The following is a 23,355-nucleotide window of genomic DNA, read 5'->3' as shown; positions in this document are numbered from 1 at the left end:
TCACAAATAAGAAATTATAAGTGCAGATGGATATGCATAAACCCCAGTCACGAGGAAACACCACTTCCTGTTAACTTGCATGGGATTATAGTATTTTAAGATCTAAATTTCTCAGCAGACCTAGGGAACAGAACTGAATTGTTTTTCATAATTGTTTCTCTTTCTCAATCACAATTTAAATTCCAAGATCCTTTCTTTATCAAGAAGTTCAACTGTTTGATGTTTTCAGTGCTAGAAAAGTTGTGCACACTATATGCTACTAGAAATTCTTCCCATTCGCTGATACTTCCTTACATTTTAACATTCTAGAAATAGCATTCCCAATGTTAGCTCATTTGCACCTTACATTTATTTTTAAAATATTAAACATCTATAATGTGCCAGGCACCCCGTTAGATGTTAGAAACACAAGATGAGTAAATAAAAATTCGTCAACAGTAAAATTTTGATTTTCTTTCCAAAAGGTTGCAGCCTATGAAATCGATGGAATACGGATTACTATTACTTCACGTTACAGATGAAGGATCTAAGTGCTCAGGGGTTGAAAGGTCTTATGTCAGTTCTCACATATAGTGACTAAAGAGCCAGGGCTTCAGTAATCACCCCTGGCTCCGGGATCAGGGCATTCCGGTATTTTTTCAAAGGAAATTCCGGAATACTTAGTATTGTATCCCCTCCATTTCCCAAGAGCAAAAAGTAAAGCATCTTGGATCCCTCTAAAATGTTCACGTGCGGAACAGGTGTTCTCTGGGTGTGCTAGAAAAGCAAGGCACCAGTGGGAGTTAAAGATCCTAAGCAGCCGCTGTAACCAGACCAAGTTAATCTGTGGAAACCAGAGCACCCGGCCAAGGCGATGCTATTTCAATTGGGTGTCATAGGTGACTCATCAGAGACGCCTTGCTTTTGGGCCTTCTGATATTTTTCTTCAGGGTGGGACGTCAGATTTCCTTTGCATTTTTGGACAACAGCCCTCCTGTCCATTTCCAAATTTTTCTGGTTTTACAGCTCTCACGCAGAGCTTGATTTCATACTGGAAGCTAGTCACTGGCAGGAAGTTTACGGAAGAAGAAAAAGGTAAAAAAAATGTGCCGGGGGCCAGGAGAGAGGCCTAAAATGGGGAAATTCGCACTTGAAGAGCTTTCCCTACCCCAGCCCCTCAGAATGACAGTTCTCCTCCGCCAGAAGACTACCTCTCCCGGCAGGCACTGCGCGCTCGACGGCCACAGGCTGGCCAGCTCCCTGCTCTCCACCTCCACCCGAATCAGCCAATAGGAATTCCCGGCTTGGGCCTCCGCCCGACCCGGACCACGCGGGAGCCGGGGCAATCAAACTACATTTCCCGACACGCATTTGCTCTCGTTGTGGCCAATCAGCGCCAGGAATTCGGAGGCTAGGGGCGGAGCCAGATGCACAGGACACCCCATTGGCCAGGGGAAGCTTAGAAGAGCCGGAACCCGGGAGCTAGAGAAGCGAAATGACATTTCCTTTTTAAATAGCTGGAGCCGGGGCCCCATCGAGAAATGGCCGCGTCGGCAGGTGGGTCGTGTGGTGGCCAGGGCGGCGTGGAGGGAGGTGAGAGGGAAGGTGAGCCAGGGCCGGCCACAGGCAGTGGGATGAGGACGTAGCTGTGCGGAGCTAGCGGGAAGGATGAAGCGGTGGAGGGGAATGAGAAGAGGGAAGATGAATGGTGCGGAGGGCGGTGGGCGGTCCGGCGGGACCGGGATGGGGAGGCTGGGTACCCGCCGGCGCTGCGCCCCAGGAGGCAGCGGGAGGCGGCTTGAGGGGGCACCGGAGGCCGCCGTTGTTCGAGCTTCCCTCGTGAGGCTCTGCCCTCGGCTCTCAGCGGAGTCCGCGCAGACGCCTCGCCTGGGCTGCGAGCGCGTTCCCTCCGCGAGCACGGGTGCCGGGCTCGCCGGGGCTCCGCAGGAGCAGGCTGGCCTTTGAACTTGTTCCGCCGATCGCGCTCCGCCCTCTGTCTCCCAGATCCTAAACTCGCGGTCCCACGAGGTCGTGCGTATATCCACAGACATTTGTATATATTTGTAGGGGGGAAAAGCCTAGCAAGCAGACACACAAACAGAAAAATCCCGCGATGCCGTAACTGGCTCGGCACTTCTTGTGGTTGTACGATTTTTCTCCTCCTAGATTTAAGTAAGTCTTCCCCAACACCGAATGGGATTCCATCTTCAGACCCAGCCAGCGATGCCATGGACCCCTTCCATGCTTGCAGTATTCTTAAGCAACTCAAAACAATGTACGATGAAGGACAGTTGACAGACATTGTAGTGGAAGTGGATCACGGGAAAACATTTTCCTGTCATAGAAACGTTCTTGCTGCAATCAGCCCTTACTTCAGGTATGATGATGGTAGGAACTTCTGTTGGTATCTGCATCAAGCTCCCTTTCCCCCTCAGTATTGTCCACTTGACGTTTATATTGAGATGCGATAATGAAATGAAACCAATGACTTTGTTTCTTGAGACTAGAAAACAGGTCCCCTCTTACTAAGACCTTCTTTTGACTTGAGGGATTCTTCTAGATTTCGGGTGATTGGTTTTTAAGTTAGTGGGCCTGTGTGTGTGTGTTTGAGGTAAATGACCAGAAAATCTAGACTTGTGCTGGTCAGTATGGCAGCCAGTAGCCATGTGTGGCTGTTTAAACTTAAATTATAAGTTAAATAAAATAAAACATTTAGTTCCCCAGGTACACTAAACACCTTTTGAGTGCTTGGTGGTCACCTGCAGCTAGTGGCTGCCATATTGGGCAGCACAGAGATACAGCATTTTCATCATTGGCAATTTTATTGGACAGTGCTGATCTAGAATTTCTTTCAAAAAGTTATCCATAATGCTTGTTTCTTTAGTGTATGGGACTCTTTTATAAAAGAGTTTAAAACATGTAGCATGTTCCTTCAAAAACAAATTACCACTCAATAGATTGTTTAAATGCTATGGGGGTCAAAGCAAGAATGAATACAGTTTCTATGTGCCTAAGGCCCCAAATTAGTAATTTCCAGGATTTCTAGAAGTACGTTAAATGAAGTTTTTATTTTTACTTATATTGTTTACTATAAAACTTTTAAAAGTAAAATTTAAAAACTGAGGTCTGAAAAATAACTTCCTACTTTAAGATTAGTGGAAAAGGCAGTTTTCTGCGTGGGCTTAACTTCTTTTGTGTCAAATGCTCACTTTAAGCCTTTCAGTATTCACAAGTGGTGCATAAATAATAGTAAAGTTATCAACCACACTCTGAATGTGATTTTTCCTGTTGAAGGTGCTTACCTTTATAGGGCACATAACCATATAATGTTCCAACAGTAGTTTCTGGTTCCTCTTTCTCAGAATACTGGGTTAAATATAGTCACTTCAGTCTGATGCTTGTGATGTAACCGTTTAGACTTGCCTAGGGTAGGTCATTGGACTACTAAGTATTAATCATTGCCAGACAGTGAGCTGAAAAAAAAAAAAAAAACTCACATATGCAGAAGGTATGAAGTTTGGCCTGGTAATGGAAACTTTTGGTGAGATTCACTTACCCAGATTATCTATTAGATATGGTTAGGTCATTTGTATGTTTAAATATATGTCACAGTTACTACTTATCAAGCTCTAGGCTAAGCTTACTTTACATGTATTGCCTTATATAATCTTTATAATCCTATCTCTGCACAGTTGTTGTTCCATTTTACTTACGAAGAAGCTGAGGCTCAGTGAGATTAAGTTTTAATAACCTGCCTAAATCATCTATCCAACAAGTAAATGGCAGAGGCTACATTTGATTCCAGAGCCAGGCTTCTTAGTTGCCATATGACTCTTAAGGAACGAGAGTGGATACAGTTTCCTTTAAAACATTTTTATTGTATATTGCATTTGAATAGTAAAAACAAAACAAAACAAAAACTGCAAAGTAAAAATGTCTATATCTTACTGAAATTTAATGATCTGGATTATATCATTTAAATGTCATGTATGCTTACTAAGTATACTTATTAAGTATAATACTTAGTAAGCATACATAAGTATGATATATGTATGCATATTAAGTATACTTAAGTATAATAATAAGTATACTTAGTAACTTTACATAAGTATGACATTTTCACCTTGCAGTTTCATTTTTTATTTTTGAAGACCTAGAAAAAAATTTTACTTTAAAAGAAGTATGCTATGATAGATTCCTAATTTTCTTGATTCCTTAAAATCTTAAATTCTTTAATTTTATTAAGTCAATTTTTAAAAGGAGTAAAAAATACTTGAGAAATTTTCTGGGGATACGATATGTGCGTTGAAGTAAAGATATTTGGCTAGAAAACTCAAGGATTAGAATTTGATCTCTTGCTAGAGGTTTTTGTACCGAAGTTTCTTGGTACCAGTGCTGCTTCCTGTGTGGGATGTAGAAAGTCATACTTGATGTTTCTACGTCTTGCATCACTAGTGGAAGAATTAGAACGGCTGGAAATCTGGAATGGCTGTTTCATGATATCAGTAACTTATCAGAATTGAAATTTGTATGATTATTAGAAATTTTTTGCTGCTCTGGATTTTGTGTGAGGAAGTGCCCTGGCTTCATTTGTGTTGAGTTTACATGAAGAACTTACTAGAACGGAGGAAAACTCATGAAGTGTCAGACCACTCCTGTGTGTAAGACGAGCCTATTCAAGTCAGCAGTAGTTCCCTTGATAAAGGGATATGTGGTAATGTCTTCCTTTGGGAGTTAATCTCTCTCTAATGCAGGGCTTTATTTTTCTTTTTAATTGGTAGCTGTATAGGTGAGTCTTTCAGCACCTGAATTGAAAACCAGCACATACGTAGGAACATCTAGTTTTTAGTCATCAAAAAAGCCAGTGTGATACTAAATTAAAATGTACATCGTAGAAGTAAAAACAGGACTCGAAGATGATTAACCTGGGCAGCAAGTTGAGTCCTTGTACCTCCAGTGTTTCTCATACTGCATTTTAAAATTAATTCCATGAATTTGAGAGTTATTTTTTAAGTGACTGGAAATCTTTGCAATTCATTTTTCATAACATCACAAAAATTAAATAGGATGAGTCTGGATCATCTAGAATGAAACTTTAAAGAAGCGAAAAGAAAGGCAAATGGTGTTTGCAAGTGACTAATACTTAAAGAGCCAGGCTGCTTCATGTTTCAGTCAAGAAAATCCCATAAATGCAACAATATTTTAATAATAGAGAAAAACAACTTGGTCTCAAAGGTAAAAGTTTGGGGTTTTAAAAACCATTATCTTCAAAGAATCAGTTAACTATTAAACTCTGTTTAAAAGAGGCATTATATATTGACTCTACCATAATCTTTATTTATGTCTAGATTTAGGTAGGTAAAATATGGTATCTTTGAGAAAATGAAGTATTTCCTTTTAAGCAAATGTTCTCAAAACTTCCAAGGGTAAGTGAAGTGCTTATTATATTACTTATAATGGTTAAGGCAGCATTCAAAAGATGACAGTTTTAAAAAGGAGTAGGTGGAGGATAGGTACTTTTAAAGAACTTCTTGCTTTTCTAAGACGAACATTTTAAAGATATATTTTGGATACAAATTGCCTTGTCATTTTCAGCAGGACATGAAAAGTTTTTATTAGTTTGTTTCTTTGTATGCTAATGTATCATGTTGATACCTTTATAGGTATTCTTTTTTTTTTGAGATGGAGTCTCACTCTGTCTTCTAGGCTGGCACTCAGCTCACTGCAACCTCTGCCTTCCGGGTTCAAGTGATTCTCCTGCCTCAGCTTCCTGAGTAGCTGGGATTACAGGGGTGTGCCACCACGCCCGGCTAATTTTTTATTTTAGTAGAGATGGGGTTTCACCGTCTTGGCCAGGCAGGTTTTCAACTCCTGACCTCATGTGATCCACCCACCTTGGCCTCCTAAAGTGCTGGAATTACAGGTGTGAGCCACCACACCGGGCCGGTATTCTTAAGCTTTCTGACTGGCATGGCCCAATTTAAGATCTGATGTCCCTAAGGCAACTTGACCAGAACTCTGGATAGAGGCTTCTAGGAAAATAAAGTGACCTGGAATATGTGTGTCACTTTTTGATTTGCATTTACTTAGGTGTACTCTCCTTTTTTCATAGTTGGCACACAGTGGGCTAGCCCTGACAATATGGGTTTTGAGGTTAGCCAGACTAAATCCTTCTGATACATCATCAATTTTTACTCCTATTCAGAATATCAGGGACTATTTTAGGAAATATTCTGTTTCAAAAGGTTATCTTTGTGGTAACTTTGTACTTTTAAAATCTTCCCACAATAATTTTGACTTACAGCACACGTGTAATATTAACCACTCTTTCCTTCTTAGATCTATGTTCACTAGCGGCCTTACAGAAAGTACTCAAAAAGAAGTTCGAATAGTTGGAGTTGAAGCTGAATCGATGGATTTAGTGTTGAACTATGCCTACACCTCCAGAGTTATTCTCACAGAGGCCAATGTTCAAGCCTTGTTCACTGCAGCTAGCATCTTCCAGATTCCTTCCATCCAAGACCAATGTGCTAAGTATATGATCAGTCATTTGGACCCACAGAATTCTATTGGGGTCTTTATCTTTGCTGATCATTATGGTCATCAGGAACTCGGAGATCGATCAAAAGAATACATTCGTAAAAAGTTTCTGTGTGTCACCAAAGAACAAGAGTTTCTCCAGTTGACAAAAGACCAACTGATAAGTATACTAGACAGTGACGATTTAAATGTAGACCGAGAAGAGCATGTTTATGAAAGCATTATAAGGTGGTTTGAACATGAACAGAATGAAAGAGAAGTGCACCTTCCAGAAATTTTTGCTAAATGCATACGTTTTCCTCTGATGGAAGATACCTTTATAGAGAAAATTCCACCTCAGTTTGCACAGGCTATAGCCAAAAGCTGTGTAGAAAAGGGACCATCCAACACCAATGGCTGCACACAGAGGCTTGGAATGACTGCTTCTGAAATGATCATATGTTTTGATGCTGCCCACAAACACTCAGGAAAGAAGCAAACAGTGCCTTGTCTAGATATAGTCACAGGAAGGGTGTTTAAACTATGCAAACCACCTAATGACCTGAGAGAAGTTGGGATTCTTGTATCACCAGATAATGACATTTACATTGCAGGAGGGTACAGGCCAAGCAGCAGTGAGGTCTCCATCGACCATAAGGCAGAAAATGATTTCTGGATGTATGATCATTCCACCAATAGATGGCTATCGAAACCATCCTTGCTTCGAGCCAGAATAGGCTGCAAACTTGTCTATTGCTGTGGTAAAATGTATGCAATCGGAGGTCGTGTTTATGAAGGTGATGGGAGAAACTCACTAAAATCTGTTGAGTGCTACGACAGTAGGGAGAATTGTTGGATGACTGTTTGCGCAATGCCAGTTGCAATGGAATTTCATAATGCTGTGGAGTACAAAGAGAAGATCTATGTTTTACAGGGTAGGTGCCTAAGTGATTTAGTTTTTCATGGAAGGGTAACACGTCAGGTGGTGGTTTACTTAATTATACTGAAACAGTTGTGTTCCCGTTAATTGAGGAATACCTCCAGCTTGCTTATCAAACTATTGGAATAGTCTGTTCTGTAAAGAGCTAGAAAGAAAATAAACTCTTGAATTAAAAAAAGGCAGGTATTGTTAAATTACTAAAATAATCCTATACTTTTTAATGATTTTGTGTCTTGATATCATGTAGAATAACTATTTTTGAAAACATTCTTTAATAAATAATAGTTCGGCATTTTGGGATAACTATTTCAGAGTAGTTTGTAGGACTTGAAATAAATAGCAAGGTTGTTACATGGCTGTTTTTGCTCTTGAGTAAAGTTGAGATGCTGTAGCAACTGGTATTCTATGGAATTTACTGGATTAGTTTAAAAGAGAAAAGAACAAAGCATTAATTAAGTTATACTATTTAGTTACCAAAGAGTTTTATATAAGCCTTATTATTGCAAAAGTTATGAAATTTAATTACAAAGAGTTTGGAAGTATAGCCTTCAAGTTTCACCTTCACTGCGTTCATGCTGCCTTTCATAATACATTTTCAATTTTTTTCACCGGAAAACTTTGAGATGTCACTTTTTTTTGGTTTGCCGTTTTAAGTGGGACTATCCTGATGTATGTAGTGTTTGTTTTGTTTTGTTTTTTGTTTTTCTTAACTGTTAAAGACTACTACTTTGGCAAAAATACAGTAGAGGTAGACTGACTGAGTCAGAGTAAATAAGACATTTGATTCAAGGCTCTGATTTGTGATAACTAATATTTTCCTTTTATTTGGTTTCTTACACATTTTAGTTGCTTGAATGTTTAATGCAGTGTAGATAATAGCAACATTCTTACTCCTCGTATGTGTCTCTTAATCGACGTTTTTCTCACACTACTACTTAAGGAAAAGGAGCAGCTTCTATGAAGATATACAGTCATGTGCCATGTAATGTTTTGGTCAATGATGGATCACATACACAATGGTGGTCCTATAAGATTATGATAGCATATTTTTACTGTACTTGTTCCATGTTTAGATATGTTTAGATACAAAAAATGCTTCCCATTGTGTTACAGTTGCCTAGAGTACTCAGTACAGTCACATGCTATACAGTTTTGTAGCCTAGGAGCAATAGGCTACAGTGTAGCCTAGGTGTGTAGTAAGCTCCCATCTAGGTTTGTGTAAGTATGCTCTATGATGTTCTTCGCACAAGGACAACTATCACGTAATGACGCATTTCTCAGAATATGTGCCTGTCATTAATTGATGCATGACTGACCTTATCCCATTGTTTTCTTTCTTTCTTCTTTCCCCTCCCCCTTCCCCTTCCCTTCTTTTCTTTCATTTCTTTCTTTCTCTTTTTTTTTTGAGACAGGGTCTCACTCTGTCACCCAGGCTGGAGTGCAGTGGCATGATCTTGGCTGACTTCAACCTCCGCCTCCTGGGTTCACATGATTCTCCCACCTCAGTCTCAGACACCTGCCACCACGCCTGGCTAATTTTTGTATTTTTGGTAGAGACGGCGTTTCACTATGTTGACCAGGCTGGTCTTGAACTCCTGACCTGCAGCGATCCACCCACCTGGGCCTCCCACCATTGTTTTCTTTTAAAAATTGTGTTCCTTGCTCTAATCCTTTATTTAACTAAAAATTTCCTAGTAATGTCTGAGCTCATTTGTTTAAGTTCAGTGTCAAGTTAATTCCTCGGAAGGAGTTGTACTCTCTGGTTCCTTAGTTTAGTTAAATAGAAGCACAGGCCATGATTTGGGTTTGCTGTCTTGTGGAAAAATGGAATATAAGAATGGATGTATAATCCATCCAGTATACTTGGATAGGTTATGTCATCCAGTATGATGAAGCTGTCTGTGTATGTGTGTATTTTGGTCTTACTGCCTAACTATTAGTTGATAGAAGTAGAATTAGATTCCTATTTGGAATGCGAAGTTTGTATATTAATGCAAATACTAAAGCAAACTAGCAATGAATTAATAGAATTTCAGGGCTGGAATTATTAACATCATTTAATTTGAGGTTATATTTTACATAAGAGGACTCTGAAGCCCTAAGGGTTTCTTAGTTGCATATTATTAGCTTTAACTTTTATTAAAGAGTACTTTAGATTTTAACATTCAACTTCTTTGGTGTGTCGTCTTTACTTTCTGATCTATAAGAAATTTATAGAGAAGTAGCACACGTTACAAAGTTTAAATTTCCTACCTTATTTATCAACAATCCTGTTACAAGTTAGGCAATAAGGGCAGATGATGTGCGAGCAAATCTGGGAACTTAACAAGCTATTTTAAGTTAGTTGAAGGCAAAGCATCACTGTTATGAAGTAGGTAGTTGAATTTGTAGATAAGAGTAACCCTAGTTCAAAACAGTTTTCAAGGGGAAGCTCAATTTAGAATCTGGTATTTCTAATCTAAACAAAGCCTCTTTACATAAATAAACCTGACATGCATAGTCAGAAGCTTATGTTGTACTATCTGTGGCTATTGAAGTATCATTTAATCTGTTCATAAAGGGTTCAGATTTTTATTACAAAGATTTTAAACAAATGCTATAATTAGCAAAACTCTTGTAAATCTTCACTAATTCTTTTAGACATTTTCATATTGGCAGTCTGACTCAGCATACCTTTTTATTGTCAAATCAAAATAGAAACTGACTCAAAGTCAATGTCACAAACCATGTATATGTTTTCTGTCTTATTAAAGTCATGTTTTCTCCTGCTGAATATTTCTCTTTGCATTATAGCAACATTCAGGTAAGCACATCAGTGACCCATAAGCATAAATCTGCACAATTCCATCTGCTGTCTTCTAATTAAATAGCATACACATTTATCATGGCATATTTATGATGATGTTATATGTATGCATTTTGGTCTTACTGGCTGAACATTACTAATAATGCTTTTTTAGAGCTAGAGTAAAATGAATTTTCTATAAACACACAAATTGGATAGAGCAAATAGAATCAAGTTTTTTTTTGTTTTTTTTTTTTTTGAGATGGAATCTCACATTGTTACCCAGGCTGGAGTGCGGTGGCGTGATCTTGGCTCACTGCATCCGTCACCTCCTGGGTTCAAGCGATTCTCCTGCCTTAGCCTCCTGAGTAGCTGGAATTACAGGTGCCTGCCACCACACCTGGCTAATTTTTGTATTTTTAATGGAGATGGGGTTTCACCATGTTGGCCAGGCTGGTCTCAAACTCCTGACCTCAAGTGATCCACCCGTCTCAGCCTCCCAAAGTGCTGGGATTACAGGCATGAGCCACTGTGCCCCGCCAGAATCAAGCTCTTAACAATTCTGCCATCAAGCCCAAGTAACTCCTTGTACCTTCCCAATACAAACTTCCCAATTCAGGTTGATTATAATATTATCTGTTATATTGTGTCATGGAATGACAAAGTTTTAAGGTATTTTGTAACCCATATGAATGTATCTCTGGAGATTATAAAAGAAATGTTTTAGAAAGTGAAATATATAGAAAATTATGCCCTTTAATCTTTAGAGGTTGTAGTTACAACATATAACCAAAAACCAACATAAAAATGTACATATTCTTGTTTTTTCTTTTTTTAGGAGAATTTTTCCTCTTCTATGAGCCTCAAAAAGACTACTGGGGTTTCTTAACCCCCATGAGTGTGCCTAGAATCCAGGGCTTAGCAGCTGTATACAAGGACTCTATCTACTACATAGCTGGAACCTGTGGAAATCATCAACGTATGTTTACTGTAGAAGCCTATGATATTGAGCTAAATAAATGGACTCGTAAGAAAGACTTTCCATGTGATCAGTCCATAAATCCATACCTTAAACTGGTCCTTTTTCAGAACAAACTCCATTTATTTGTTCGAGCTACTCAAGTGACTGTTGAAGAACACGTCTTCAGAACCAGCAGAAAAAATTCCCTTTACCAATATGATGACATTGCTGACCAGTGGATGAAAGTGTATGAGACCCCAGATCGGCTCTGGGACCTTGGCCGGCATTTTGAATGTGCTGTTGCTAAACTGTATCCTCAGTGTCTTCAGAAAGTACTCTAAATGAGTAGCAGGCCTTAGTGCATCACTGGCATCTCATTCTTAGGAAACTTGTCTTTGATACAAAAGAGTGCTGACAGTATTTCAGAAAGCTGAGAGAGTTTTATACGTGGAAAATGGGTATGCTTAAAGATTGCAGGGTAGGGAGGGATTTTCCTTCATCCTTGTGACATTTCATTTCAGTAAGGAAAAGATAACAAAGTGCAATTATCAGCATTTTTTTTTCTGGCATAAAATTAATCATTTCATTTTATAATTTTGTGATAAATAGTAACTGAGGTACCAGATGAATCAGGACAACTATGCACTCTTGTAAGAGCATTTAGGGTATTATTGGGTAAAGACATCTAAACTCGTTTGATGTGACTTTTGATTTTAAATACGGGTAACAATCTGAGGCAATATCGCTAGGACATTAGCTGTGACCTCTCTAACACAGAGAAGCACTAACTTAGATCCTCATTCTTAATATTTATATGTATCTATTTTTGTGTACTGTTTTCAAGTGTACTGAGATTTAAATATGTTCTATTATTAGGGTAGATTGAAGGAAAAATTAGTCTCAGAAAGAGCTTTTAGTCTGATTGTTTCCATTTCCCATGTAATTTTAAGTTAAGCTGAAGTTTTAAAGTGGCAGTTTTCTGTTGATAACTTTTTCAAGTGTTAACACTGTCTCATTTGTGAAAATCTGGAAAAGTGGTCATATTCACAGGTGGCTGGTGCTAGTCTAACTTAATTCATGTGTATAACTAGATAGATTTAAATGGTCTGAGCCTATGCCTATCTTTCAAATTGGTGTGGATTTCATGGCCATAGTACTTTACCTGTTGAACTCTTGTGATTTCACAAGATTCTCTACTTATGTGATAGGAGGATATGGCCAGTTATTCATCCAACTGGACTCAATCTTAGAATAGTAGGAACATTATACCCAGTTTGCACTAACATGGGCCATTTGTAGCCCAATCTTCTCTTCCATCTACCTGTCCATTCATTATTGGTACAAGGAAAGGTAACTTATTTCTCTTCTGCACAGAGCATAATGTGAAGTTTTATACCTACTTTTAAAATTCTGCTTTCCAGAAACAAAATTCCTGCAATGGTCTAATTTAATGTCTTTAAGTTTCATATTACAATTAAAACCTCATTTTTTTTTTCCCATTTTTGCACTTAACAGTGATGAATACTTTTACAGTGGAATCCTCCTTCTAGCTGAAGGCGATTGAAAAGGAAAAGAGTGAGTGAACAGAACCATAGCTTTCTAGGTACTAGAGCATTTTTTGCATTTAGCTGATGAATTTCTAACAATCAGTTAGGAATATTAACATGAAGGAGAAACCAACTTATTTGTATACCTAAGGCAGGCATTTGGATCAGTAACATATTTTACTAAGCCTAGCATAATTCATAAAGGGTATAAGCGTAGGACAGATTTTGCCCTCAATCACAATATTTGTATTCACTTGAAAGCAAACTGGCATGGTTCGTATTTTAAAAATCTTGCACAAATTGTAATGTGATACTGTGAAACAAATTGAAAACATTGCCTCTTTGCATCACATACCTCGTTTTTCAGAAACTTTCCAAACTGCTTTACATAGACCTCTACAAGTAGGGAATGTTTTCTGAAGCAGAAGTTAAAATGGACAGCATTTCTAGAATTAACATTTTAAAATCTAGTCTTAGCTAGATACGTGGTTTCTTCTTATTGGTGGTGATAGTATGTCTGTAATCTCTGTATAAACTTTGTCAACATTTTTACCTCCCCAGTTTTATCTTCTGTTTTGTTTTTGTTTTTATCATCATGATGTTTTGGAGTTATTACTGTGTGTTTTAAAAATCATTCTTTACAGTTTTGCATTGCTGAGGAGAGAAAAATAACAATTTTTTTTTTGCAAGAGATGTTCATGTAATTTATTTTTGAAAGCTTTGTTGAATAAGATTTCCTGCCGCTTTTTGACAATCTTGTGTATTTAGAAAAATGCATTACTTGAAAACATGACATACAACATTGATTTAGCAATTTACATGGGCTGTATGTTATATAAGAGAATGGCATACTGTGGCTAATTCAACAGTAGATTTATTCTCTTAGCCTGCACAACAGTTGATCTTTTGGCTGTAACAATTTATATTGAGGGTACGATCTAAGTTAAGTGTGTCAAAAGCAAGGCTTACGATTTGTTATGGGAGTAGAATATATATTGAATTTTGTATGAAGAACTATTTGTTTAAATTATATAGCTGGGATATTTTGCCACTTTTAAAATGGATTCAGAAGAGGTCCTAGAAAACTAAGATTAGTGACATGTGTGGGTTTATGTTTAGATATTTAAGGTGCATTTTCATAGTGTGATAAGACCTTAAGTAAAAGGCACAATGGGTACTTACAGAATTAAAATGTAGGTCTAACATATGCCAGTTCCACTTTAACTTTGTTTTTGCATTTGAAGAATGTATGTAGCACTTTCCTATATATTTTTCACACATTGAAAACTGGACTTGGTATAACTATGTTATAGGAAAGTAGAAATTGTATTTTATTTTCCATCTTTGTTTTCTGTTCTACGAAGTTGATGCTTAAGCATCAAGATGATTTTACTGGTCATGAGAACAAATGGATGTGATCATCAAGGAATCAGATTCCCTATGTAAAGCAGTTTAAAATGGAATTCAATGTTCAGTGCTCAGGTATGTAGTAAGTACTGTAGTCCTGTGGGGGCAAATGTGTAGATATTTTTAAACATTTTGCCATAATTGCACAATTTTTTGCATTTTTACCTGATGTCATTGTTTCTTACAATAAAACCTTTTCTGATTGAAAACTTCCAGTGTTGCAAAGCGATATCTGACTAGTGAGTGTTGCAGAATTAAAATCTGGTAAAAAATCATGAAATACCTTATGTCATGATAGAATGGAATGAGATTTTAATCTATTGAATACCTGTCCTCTGGTAAAAAATGAACTAGTTTATATATATAATACTTTGTAAATTCTAAAGCAAGTTAGTTCACTTACATTGGTAAATTCTTTGTTCTGTTTGATCTGGCCGAAAATCATGTTATGTTTTACTCTTTTGTGTTGGTCCACTTTGCATTACCATAAAGGAAAACCTGAGAGTGAGGCCTCAGGAGGCTTTAGCTCATGGTGGAGGGGGGAGGGTGAAGCGGGAGCAGGAAAGAGAGGGAGCCAGAGAAAGTTGGGGGAGGTTCCTGTCTCTTTAACAACTGGATCTCACATGAGCTCATTACCATGGGGAGGGCACCAAGCCATTGATGAAGGATCCACCCCCATGATCCAGATACCTTCAGCTAGGCCCCACTTCCAACACTGGGGATCACATTTCGACATGAGATTTGGAGGGGAAAAATACCCACAGTATATAATCTCACACATTTCATGTTTAATTCATCAGAAAGTCCCGTTGCTTCTTCCTTCATAATATACCCAGACTCAGACCACATACCATTTGCACCACTGCCACCCTAGTCTAAGCCAGCCTACCTTATCTGACTTAATGCAGTTTCCATTGACAGCCTTCCTTCTATCACCCTTGACCCCTCATAACCTATTCTTTTCTCCACACAGTACTCAGAGTGATCCTCTTAAAACACAAGTCAGATCATGTTTCTCTTCTGCTCAGATACTTCCAGTGGCGTCCCATCTCCCTTCATATGACAGCCAAACTCCATACGTACATGATCCACGCCTCCCAACTTTGTTGTCATTTACTTGGCTTGCTCTATTTTAGCCACACTGACCTTGCTGTTGCTCAAACCTGCTGAGCACCTCCACAGCGACTTTGCCCTTGCTGTCTCTTTTGCTGGATAGATCTTGACAACTCACTCACTTTCTTTTTTATTAAAACATCACCTTACTGGAGAGGCCTTCTCTGATCACATTTTGTAAAATAAGATCATCCAACCCCACCCCCATCATACCTCCTGCTTTATTTTTCTGCTTTGTTTTCCATATGTGTCCTCCCCCATTGAAATGTACACTCCACAAAGGCAACGAGCAATTTATTTTAATTCACTGTTGCACTTTAGATTGATGCCTAGCACATAGTAGGCACTCAATGAATGTTTGTAGGAAGAAATGAATTTTCAGTTGTCTTGGAGCCTAAAGGATTATCAATGTTATCAGTCTTTAAAAAAAAACAACCAGGTTTAGTTGTAATGAATTTTCTCTATTGTTTTGTGTTTTCGGTTTCATTGATTTCTGTTCTAATTTTTATAGTATTTTTTCTTCTGGTTGCTTTAAGTATTAATAACTCGTCTTTCTCTTTCTTTTCTTTTTTTTGAGACAGGGCCTTACTCTGCCCAGGCTGGAGTGCAGTGACGCAATCTTGGCTCACTGCAGTCGCCTCCACAGCTCAAGAGATCCTCCCACCTCAGCTTCCTGAGTAGCTGGGACTACAGGCGCACGCCACTGTGACCAGCTAACTTTCTTTCTTTCTTTCTTTCTTTATCTATTTATTTATTTATTTATTTATTTATTTTTTGTAGATACGGGGTTTCACCATGTTGCCCAAGCTGATCTCAAACTCCTGGGCTCAAGTATTCTGCCTGCCTCAGTCTTCCGGGATTATAGGCATGAGCCACTGTGACCGGCCTTCTTTTCCTAATATATGCATTTAATGCTATAAATTTCCCTCTAAGTATTTCTTTTGTAGAATCCCACAAATTTTATGTAGTATTTTCATTTTCTTAGTACAAAATATTTTTATCATGTCTTCTGGGGGAATATACCCTTTCATAATTATGTAATGCTTCTCTTTATCCCTGATAATCTTTTTTTCTGAAGTCTTCTCTGTTTGAAATTAATCTAGCCACACAAGTTTTCTTTTAATTAGTGTTTGCTTCATTTATCTTTCTCCATCCCTTCTCTTTTAACCTATCCTAATCTTTATACTTAAAAGGGGTTTCTTGTAGACAACTTACAGTTGGGACTTATTTTAATATCCATTGTAAGAATGCTGGTATGTTTAGAACAGCATTGCATTTAAAGTGAGTACTAATATAGTTGGGTTAATATTTACCATATTGGTTATTTTTTTCTATTTGTAGCCCTTCTTGTTTGTTTCTTTTTTTCACCTATTTTCCTGCTTTCTCTGGTTTTGACTGAGCGTTTTATAGGATTCTATTTTATCTCCTCTTAACACTTCAATTATACTTTAATTTTTTTTCAGTGGTTGCATTAGACTTACAATATACATTTCAAAACTAATCTAAGTCCACCTTTAAATAACACTATACTGCTTCGTGTGTAGTGTAGGTACCTTAGAACAAAGTTCCCAATTTTCCCCTCTGATTCCTTATGACATTGCTGTCATTCATTTTAGTTACCCATATGCTATAACCATGCAATACATTGTTATGATTAAAGTCATACTTTTAGATCAATTGATATTTAAAAAATAAGATGTTTTACTTCATCTTGACTTATTCCTTCAGTATTCATTCATTTAGGTAGATCTAAGTTTCTGTTCTGTTTCAATTTTCTCCTGCCCAAATAACTTCTTTTATTGGGCATTGCTTGCAAGACAGGTCTGCAGGTCATGAATTCCTTCAGATTTTTGTTTGAAAAAGTCTTTATTTCTCATGTTTCAAGGGTAATTTTGCTGGATCTAGAATGCTAGGTTAGTGGGTGTTTTGCTTCAACTTTGTAAAGTGAGTAGCTTCTAATTAAATATCAGCGGTTTGGTGGGCCTGTGTCTTGGGGCTGTGATCTTCACAGGTGTTTCTCTAGTGGTACAGTTTTGGTTTTCCCCTCTCCATCCTCTTTCTGGCTGCACCATTCCCAATTTTATTTATTTGAAGGCCTGACCCATGTTGATTAAATCCCTTTTCCTTTAGGTGAGAAGAGAAGGTTAGAGAGGTTTGGGATGGGACGAATGCTTTTCTCCCCGCTTTTATTGAGCCCTGCCAAAAGTTTTTCCGTGGAGAGTATTCTTTTTAAATGGAAAAGGTTCTGGGTGTATTTCATGATCATTACTCTTCCTGTCCCCTAGTCAGAGCCACTAGGAGGTTTGTCTCAGATCTTTGCCATGAGAACCTGGTGGAGTGCCTGTTGGTAAAATCCACAGAAGCGTAGGGGCCCCATAAGACTGAAGTTCCCAGGAGTTTTCCACTTTCATGGGAGTCCATGTTTAGCCTCAGCGATTCATCAAAAATGACCATTTAGGTGTTCTTACAGTTTATGGCTCTGGTTACTTCTGGTCAAGGTTAGCAGATCTGGACTGTGACTCTGAATTCACCTCTACTCCAGGGTAACATTTGCTCTGCAGCCTAATTTCTCTGATGGATCTAATAAAAGTCATTGATTGTCAGTTTCAGTACCTTTTTCTTCCAAGGTTAGGAATGACGATATCCAGGATCTTTACATTTTCAGTGCTAAATCTGGAATCCTCTATAATAAGCTTCTAATACATATTTTTGATCGAATGATTCTTCAGTTATACATAAATATCTTATGCCATCTTTCATATGTATAATGTATTTCACAATTAAAAAATAAGCTAAAAAGTTAGTCTCACTTTTAAAAACCTATATACTTAATCATATTTAGGTATCTTTTATTTATAATTTATATGGCTGTGGGATTATTTGACATGTAGTTCAGTGAATGTTGACCTTTGAGTACCTAATAATACATATTTCTTGGACCAAATTAAAATTATGTAGGTTAAAAAAAATCAATCATTTTGAGACTTCTTCCCCCAGGCTACTAAAACTAAATTGAAAATTACAATGTAATAATTTTAAACTATCCTTATCATGGATAGATAGAACCTTTTCTATTGGCTAGTTTTTTAGAAATGAGATTTCATAGATCCTTTTCGTCCTTCCCTCTTCCCTAAGTATATGCACAATTGTATGATTTGGTGAATAAAACACTATAATATTAAGTAAAACGTGGAGTATATTTTCTAAATATTTTATATGGGTCTGGTGAACATGAATTGTAGTGTTTTTGGTGGTGACCACAGGTAGATTACTTACTTTTTTTTTTTTTTTTTTTGAGACGGAGTCTCGCTCTGTCGCCCAGGCTGGAGTGCAGTGGCGCAATCTCGGCTCACTGCAAGCTCCGCCTCCCAGGTTCACGCCATTCTCCTGCCTCGGCCTCTCCGAGTAGCTGGGACTACAGCCACCCGCCACCACGCCCGGCTAATTTTTTGTATTTTTAGTAGAGACGGGGTTTCACCTGGTCTCGATCTCCTGACCTCGTGATCCACCCGCCTCGGCCTCCCAAAGTGCTGGGATTACAAGCGTGAGCCACCGCGCCCGGCCGATTACTTACTTTTCTAGCTTTAGTTTTTTCATGCATAAAACAGGTTAATAATCTACCACATATTATCGAGTTTTTTTGAGGATCAAATAAGCATGTGAAACACTTATCACAGTGCCTTATCACAGTACATAATGAACACTTCCTAAATATTAATTTGTTGAAATTATTAATGACTATTCTGCTGTCTTTTAGATATACTTAACCATTGTAGAACAATATTCCTTAATAGCTAATGTAAAGTAAATATTAAAGAGAAGTGTAGCCATTTGGACTCTGATTGTGCTCATAAGCCATGCATGAAAACAATTTTTACAGTTTTACAGTCACACAGTTCTCACTTTCATTTCTGGACTGTGCATTTCTAAAGGATTGAAATTAAACCAATGGTATTTAATTTATACAAGGCTTGTAACCTCTGTCTGCAAAATAAAAATAATGCTTTTTGGCTTGTCTATTTTTACGAACTGACAAGGGCCTGTCCTTAGAGTTTATCTTGTTCTCTGTTCCCATTCAGAGATAAGGACCTGTCCTAGCCAGTTCAGGCTGCCATAACAAATTGCCATAGGCTGCATGGCTTAAATAACAAACATCTATTTCTCCCAGTCCTGGAGGCTGGAAGTTTAAGAGCAAGGTGCTGGCAGATCCTGTGTCTGGTGAGGGCCCTCTTCTCATTGCATCCTCTCATGGTGAAGAGCAGAGAAAGAGAAAGCAAGCTCTCTAGTATCTTTTTATAAAGGTACTAATCCCAGATCCCTCATGACCTAACCACCCGCAACGGCCCTACCTCCTAATACCATCACATTGGGGGTTAGGATTCCAGCATATGAATTTGATGGAAATGGCAGAAACATTCAGTTCACAGCAGGATTTAACAGAGTTCCAGTCACATAGTTCAGTTCTTGAAACACATGCTTGCAAAATCCTTTAAGGATGGGAAGATAAGGTCAAAACATCTTATCCCAACACTTAGATTAGGATGTCAAGTAGCCAAAGTTAAGTCTTGAGGAGCAAATGCCAACAGGAACCCACACAACGCAGGGGAGTATTTCCTTGTAATCATTGAGAACCTGAGACAGTAAGAAATCCACGGTGCTCTGACAACTGCTCTTAAAGCTCAAGAGCTTGGTCAAGGTTAGCGATGGAACTTAGGACTCTGGCATATCCACAGAGCTGGTGTTAGTTGAATTTGAGTGAATGGATGAGTTAGTGCAAAGATAAATTGTAAAATGAGAAGTGAAAGTAGCTAAGAATAAAATTTAAGAAATTCGGCTGAAGGAGCAGAAGAAAGGCAACTGAAAAGTTATCAGAGAAGAAGGGAGAATCACAAAGCAGTAGTAATGCAGGAGAAAACTTCAGGAATGAGATCCAAAGAGAAGAAATGAAACGCAGACAGTAAGAGGCTCCTGGTCTAGCCATGTAAAGATCTGAAATGAGAAAGTGGTTTCAGCCAAGTGCAAGGGATGAAAACCAATTGCTGTGAATTGAGGTGCAGGTGGAGGATGTGAGTGGGTGTCAGTGGGTAAGAGTGTGGGTGTCAGTGGGTAAGAGTGCAGGTGCTTCCCCAGGAAGCCTGCAGGTGAGGCGATTCTGAGACGTGGAGGTGCTGGAGAAACATATTTTTTTTAAATCAGAACATTCAGGCCTTTTCAATAAAGATGGGAAATGAGAAATATCCCTACAAAAAGTCAAAATCTCTTCCATTTCTAGACTATTCCCAGTTGAGAGTTCTGCAGTATCCCTGTTAACCCCAAAAGTTAAAGAGAGTAGGGATATGCAAAAACATGCAGTCAAAGAGGCAGGACTGATGAAGACAAACCCCTAGAAATAGGAGCAGAATGAAAAAAGAGAAAAACCTGACACAGAGAGAGGTAGACACACTTTCTATAGCCTCTTACATTTCTGAAAGAGAAAGAAAATAGTAACAGTTTTTGCAACTTCTTGCTACTTTGCCCCAGAGCCAAATATGGTTCCCACCCCTGACCCAAAACATCTGGTTTGTGATAAGTCCTCAATTATCCTGTGCTTTCTAAAGTATGTGGTGGGTGTGGTGATGGCAGGAGTCGACAGGCAGAAGAATGGATGAGCTCATCAGAGCGTGCATACGTGAAAGTGAAGAGGACAAGGGTCCTCTCACATGGTGTTTGTGTAGCTGGAGATGACAGGGAGATGACACCTATCACCCAGGGGCCTGCCCCAGTGAGTGGGGAGTTTCATGGATCTCAACTCAAGTTGTACAAGTATATGTCCTGGGGCAATTTTGATTCACAATTTATAAAATCATGGTAGGATTTTATAATTTTATTTTATAACTCTACCCTATAGCTGCAGGTAGAAAAAAGAGGAAAGTAATTTTTATATGTGTATATAGGCTTTTTTTTCACTTTATATGAATTGTTTATTCATATCTTTTCCTCATTTTTCCTTTTTAAAATTTTATTTAATTTTAAGTTCCGGAATACATGAAGTTTTTATATTCACATATAAATGTGATACACAGCAAAATACTTGCATCAGTATCTGTGTGTCTTTCTTGAAGATTTCTAAGAACTTGGTTATAATTTTCTTTTAATCTACATTTTACTATTCCAAAAAATAAAATGCTGTCTACACTTTACTGGGCACTGACCTGTGTGAGGTTGATTTCCATGTTAGCATGAAAAAATATATTTATCCTGTTTAGCATGACAAAACATATCTATCATACTTATATATATGATAACAACGACCCATGTGAAAAATCACATCTATGAGCCACTGACTAATATCTTATTCTTGCATACCACTTTCTAGTTTTTGAAATGCTTTGGTATCTGTTATCTTTTTGGTTCCTACTACCGGTGCTGCAGCCATCTGTCATTGTCCCCCTTTTACTTTTGAAGAAACAAATAAACAGAAAAGGAGTTGTTAAACTTAGGGATCAAACTTAGCTGTAAATGAAAGCAGACCTGTTAATTTACTCCCACTCCCTAGTGAGCAGGGACCCAGGAAGATGGCCTGAATGGTTATATTCAAAGGCAGAACGTGGAGGTGCTGGGACTGCAGACCTCCTTGCTGGTCAAGGAGCCAGTTTGGGATGTAAAGTGAGTGAGCTCACTTTTGGAAGAGCTGAGTTTCAAGTGACAGAGGATCACTATGTATAGATTACTGTGCCGAGAAACAGCCAGGATGGGTGTGGAGACAGGAAACTGAATGAAGGTGATAGGTCAGGCGAAGATGTGGAGTTGGCAGTCACCCAAATACTGGTCAGCGCTCAAGGCACATACAGAGGGAACGAGGAGAGAAGAGCCCGGGTGAGAGCCAAGCGTCGGAGGGCCCACATGAGGCCTTAAGGAAGGGGAAGAGAGCATTTCAAAGAGCCAAGGACACAGAGGTCCTGGGAGAAGCAGGAGCATAGCCTTGAGAAAGGAAAGAGTCTGCATGTGAAGGGAAAACTTGGTGTTCAGAAATACGACGGCTCCTGAAAACTCAGTTCAACCTTTTGTTCATCAAATGTTCACTGTGAAGTGCAGGTTTTAAATTTGGACTCTGAAAAATGGTTTCTTCATATAGAATAGTGATATGAATTATTTCATTCACTGGAACATCTCACCACCTAACCAGTGACTCAGAGGAACTTTCCTCTGTTAATGAGTGTGGCCTTCCTCTCCGCTCACCCTTCTGCACCTTGACAGGGGACACTGCTCCTCTTCTGTGTCTGCGTCTGCTTGGATTTGAAGCTCCCCAAGGGCAAGGACCCTTAATCTCGAGTGTATACTGAGCACGGATCATGGTGCTTGGCAGACGGGGTCCCTCAACCAATTCAAGGAACAATGGCATGAATATCCCTCTTCTGCTTTCCGGTGGTTTAGTTTTCTTCTCTGGGACTCTCTAACTCTGTATTTCCCGTTGTTTGGAAAGATACATTTGCAGGCTTAGCCGTGATTGGCAAACATTCTTATATGGGGCTTGGCATTTTAACATCTGGAAAAGTTGTGAAATCAATTAGCTGCAGATAAAGATGGACAGATGGAAATATCTGGTGGTTTTCTGCACATCGGCTATGCACATAATCAGACCATTGCTTATTGTGCTACACTTTGACTCTGTTTTACCAGATTTTAGGAAGAGTATTGTCTTTTGTTTTGGAGCATAAGCACTCAGTCAGGACATAGAAATACCATCTCCCACTGAAAATGGGACTGGGTGTAAATGTGGAGTATTTATCAGTGTGGAGTTTTCATACACTTTTCCGACAGGCTTATCAAATCTCTGGAAAATTTAGGTTTCTGTTTCATTCAAACAATGATGCAGTTGCATTGATTCTATTCTGTCATGTATGTATGGTGGAGGAGAGCAAAGAAAAATAAAATTAACAGACTGGAGAAGGGGATGAGAACTAGGCGCTTGAAAGGGAATTGTTAAACTTGCTAGATCAAACTTTGCTTTAGCTTAAATGAAAATATACATTTTATCAATTTCCTGTGAGTGGGGACCCAAAAGGATGGCCTGATTGGTTATATTCAAAATAATGAAATTATTTCCCCTCCTACATCTGAGTTA

At 38.5% G+C, this 23,355-nt stretch overlaps 1 protein-coding gene across 2 annotated transcripts; it reads left to right on the top strand.

Moving 5' to 3' along the window:
* The first annotated feature begins 1,417 nt into the window (after window positions 1-1,417).
* On the top strand, window positions 1,418-14,347 carry KBTBD8 (kelch repeat and BTB domain containing 8). 2 transcript variants are annotated; one of them, XM_055259728.2, is made up of 4 exons: window positions 1,418-1,536; window positions 2,146-2,356; window positions 6,319-7,433; window positions 11,062-14,347. In XM_055259728.2, exons 1-4 carry the CDS (start codon window positions 1,521-1,523, stop codon window positions 11,523-11,525), a joined length of 1,806 nt encoding a protein of 601 aa, XP_055115703.1. In that variant the 5' UTR covers window positions 1,418-1,520; the 3' UTR covers window positions 11,526-14,347. The 2 variants fall into 2 exon arrangements, with proteins under 2 accessions (XP_055115703.1, XP_055115704.1); XM_055259729.2 differs by lacking the exon at window positions 2,146-2,356 and having other exon boundaries at window positions 1,437-1,536.
* The last annotated feature ends 9,008 nt before the right edge of the window (window positions 14,348-23,355 follow it).

The sequence above is a fragment of the Symphalangus syndactylus genome, chromosome 21 (assembly GCF_028878055.3).
Source record: "Symphalangus syndactylus isolate Jambi chromosome 21, NHGRI_mSymSyn1-v2.1_pri, whole genome shotgun sequence".
NCBI classification, from domain to species: domain Eukaryota; kingdom Metazoa; phylum Chordata; class Mammalia; order Primates; family Hylobatidae; genus Symphalangus; species Symphalangus syndactylus.
This window is presented reverse-complemented; position numbering and strand designations above follow the sequence as displayed.

Excerpts from the sequence above, each read along its gene's own strand:
- KBTBD8 (XM_055259728.2), top strand. Across the intron at positions 2,357-6,318 it reads GCAATCAGCCCTTACTTCAG|ATCTATGTTCACTAGCGGCC; the intron begins GTATGATGATGG and ends TTTCCTTCTTAG. Across the intron at positions 7,434-11,061 it reads GAAGATCTATGTTTTACAGG|GAGAATTTTTCCTCTTCTAT; the intron begins GTAGGTGCCTAA and ends TTCTTTTTTTAG.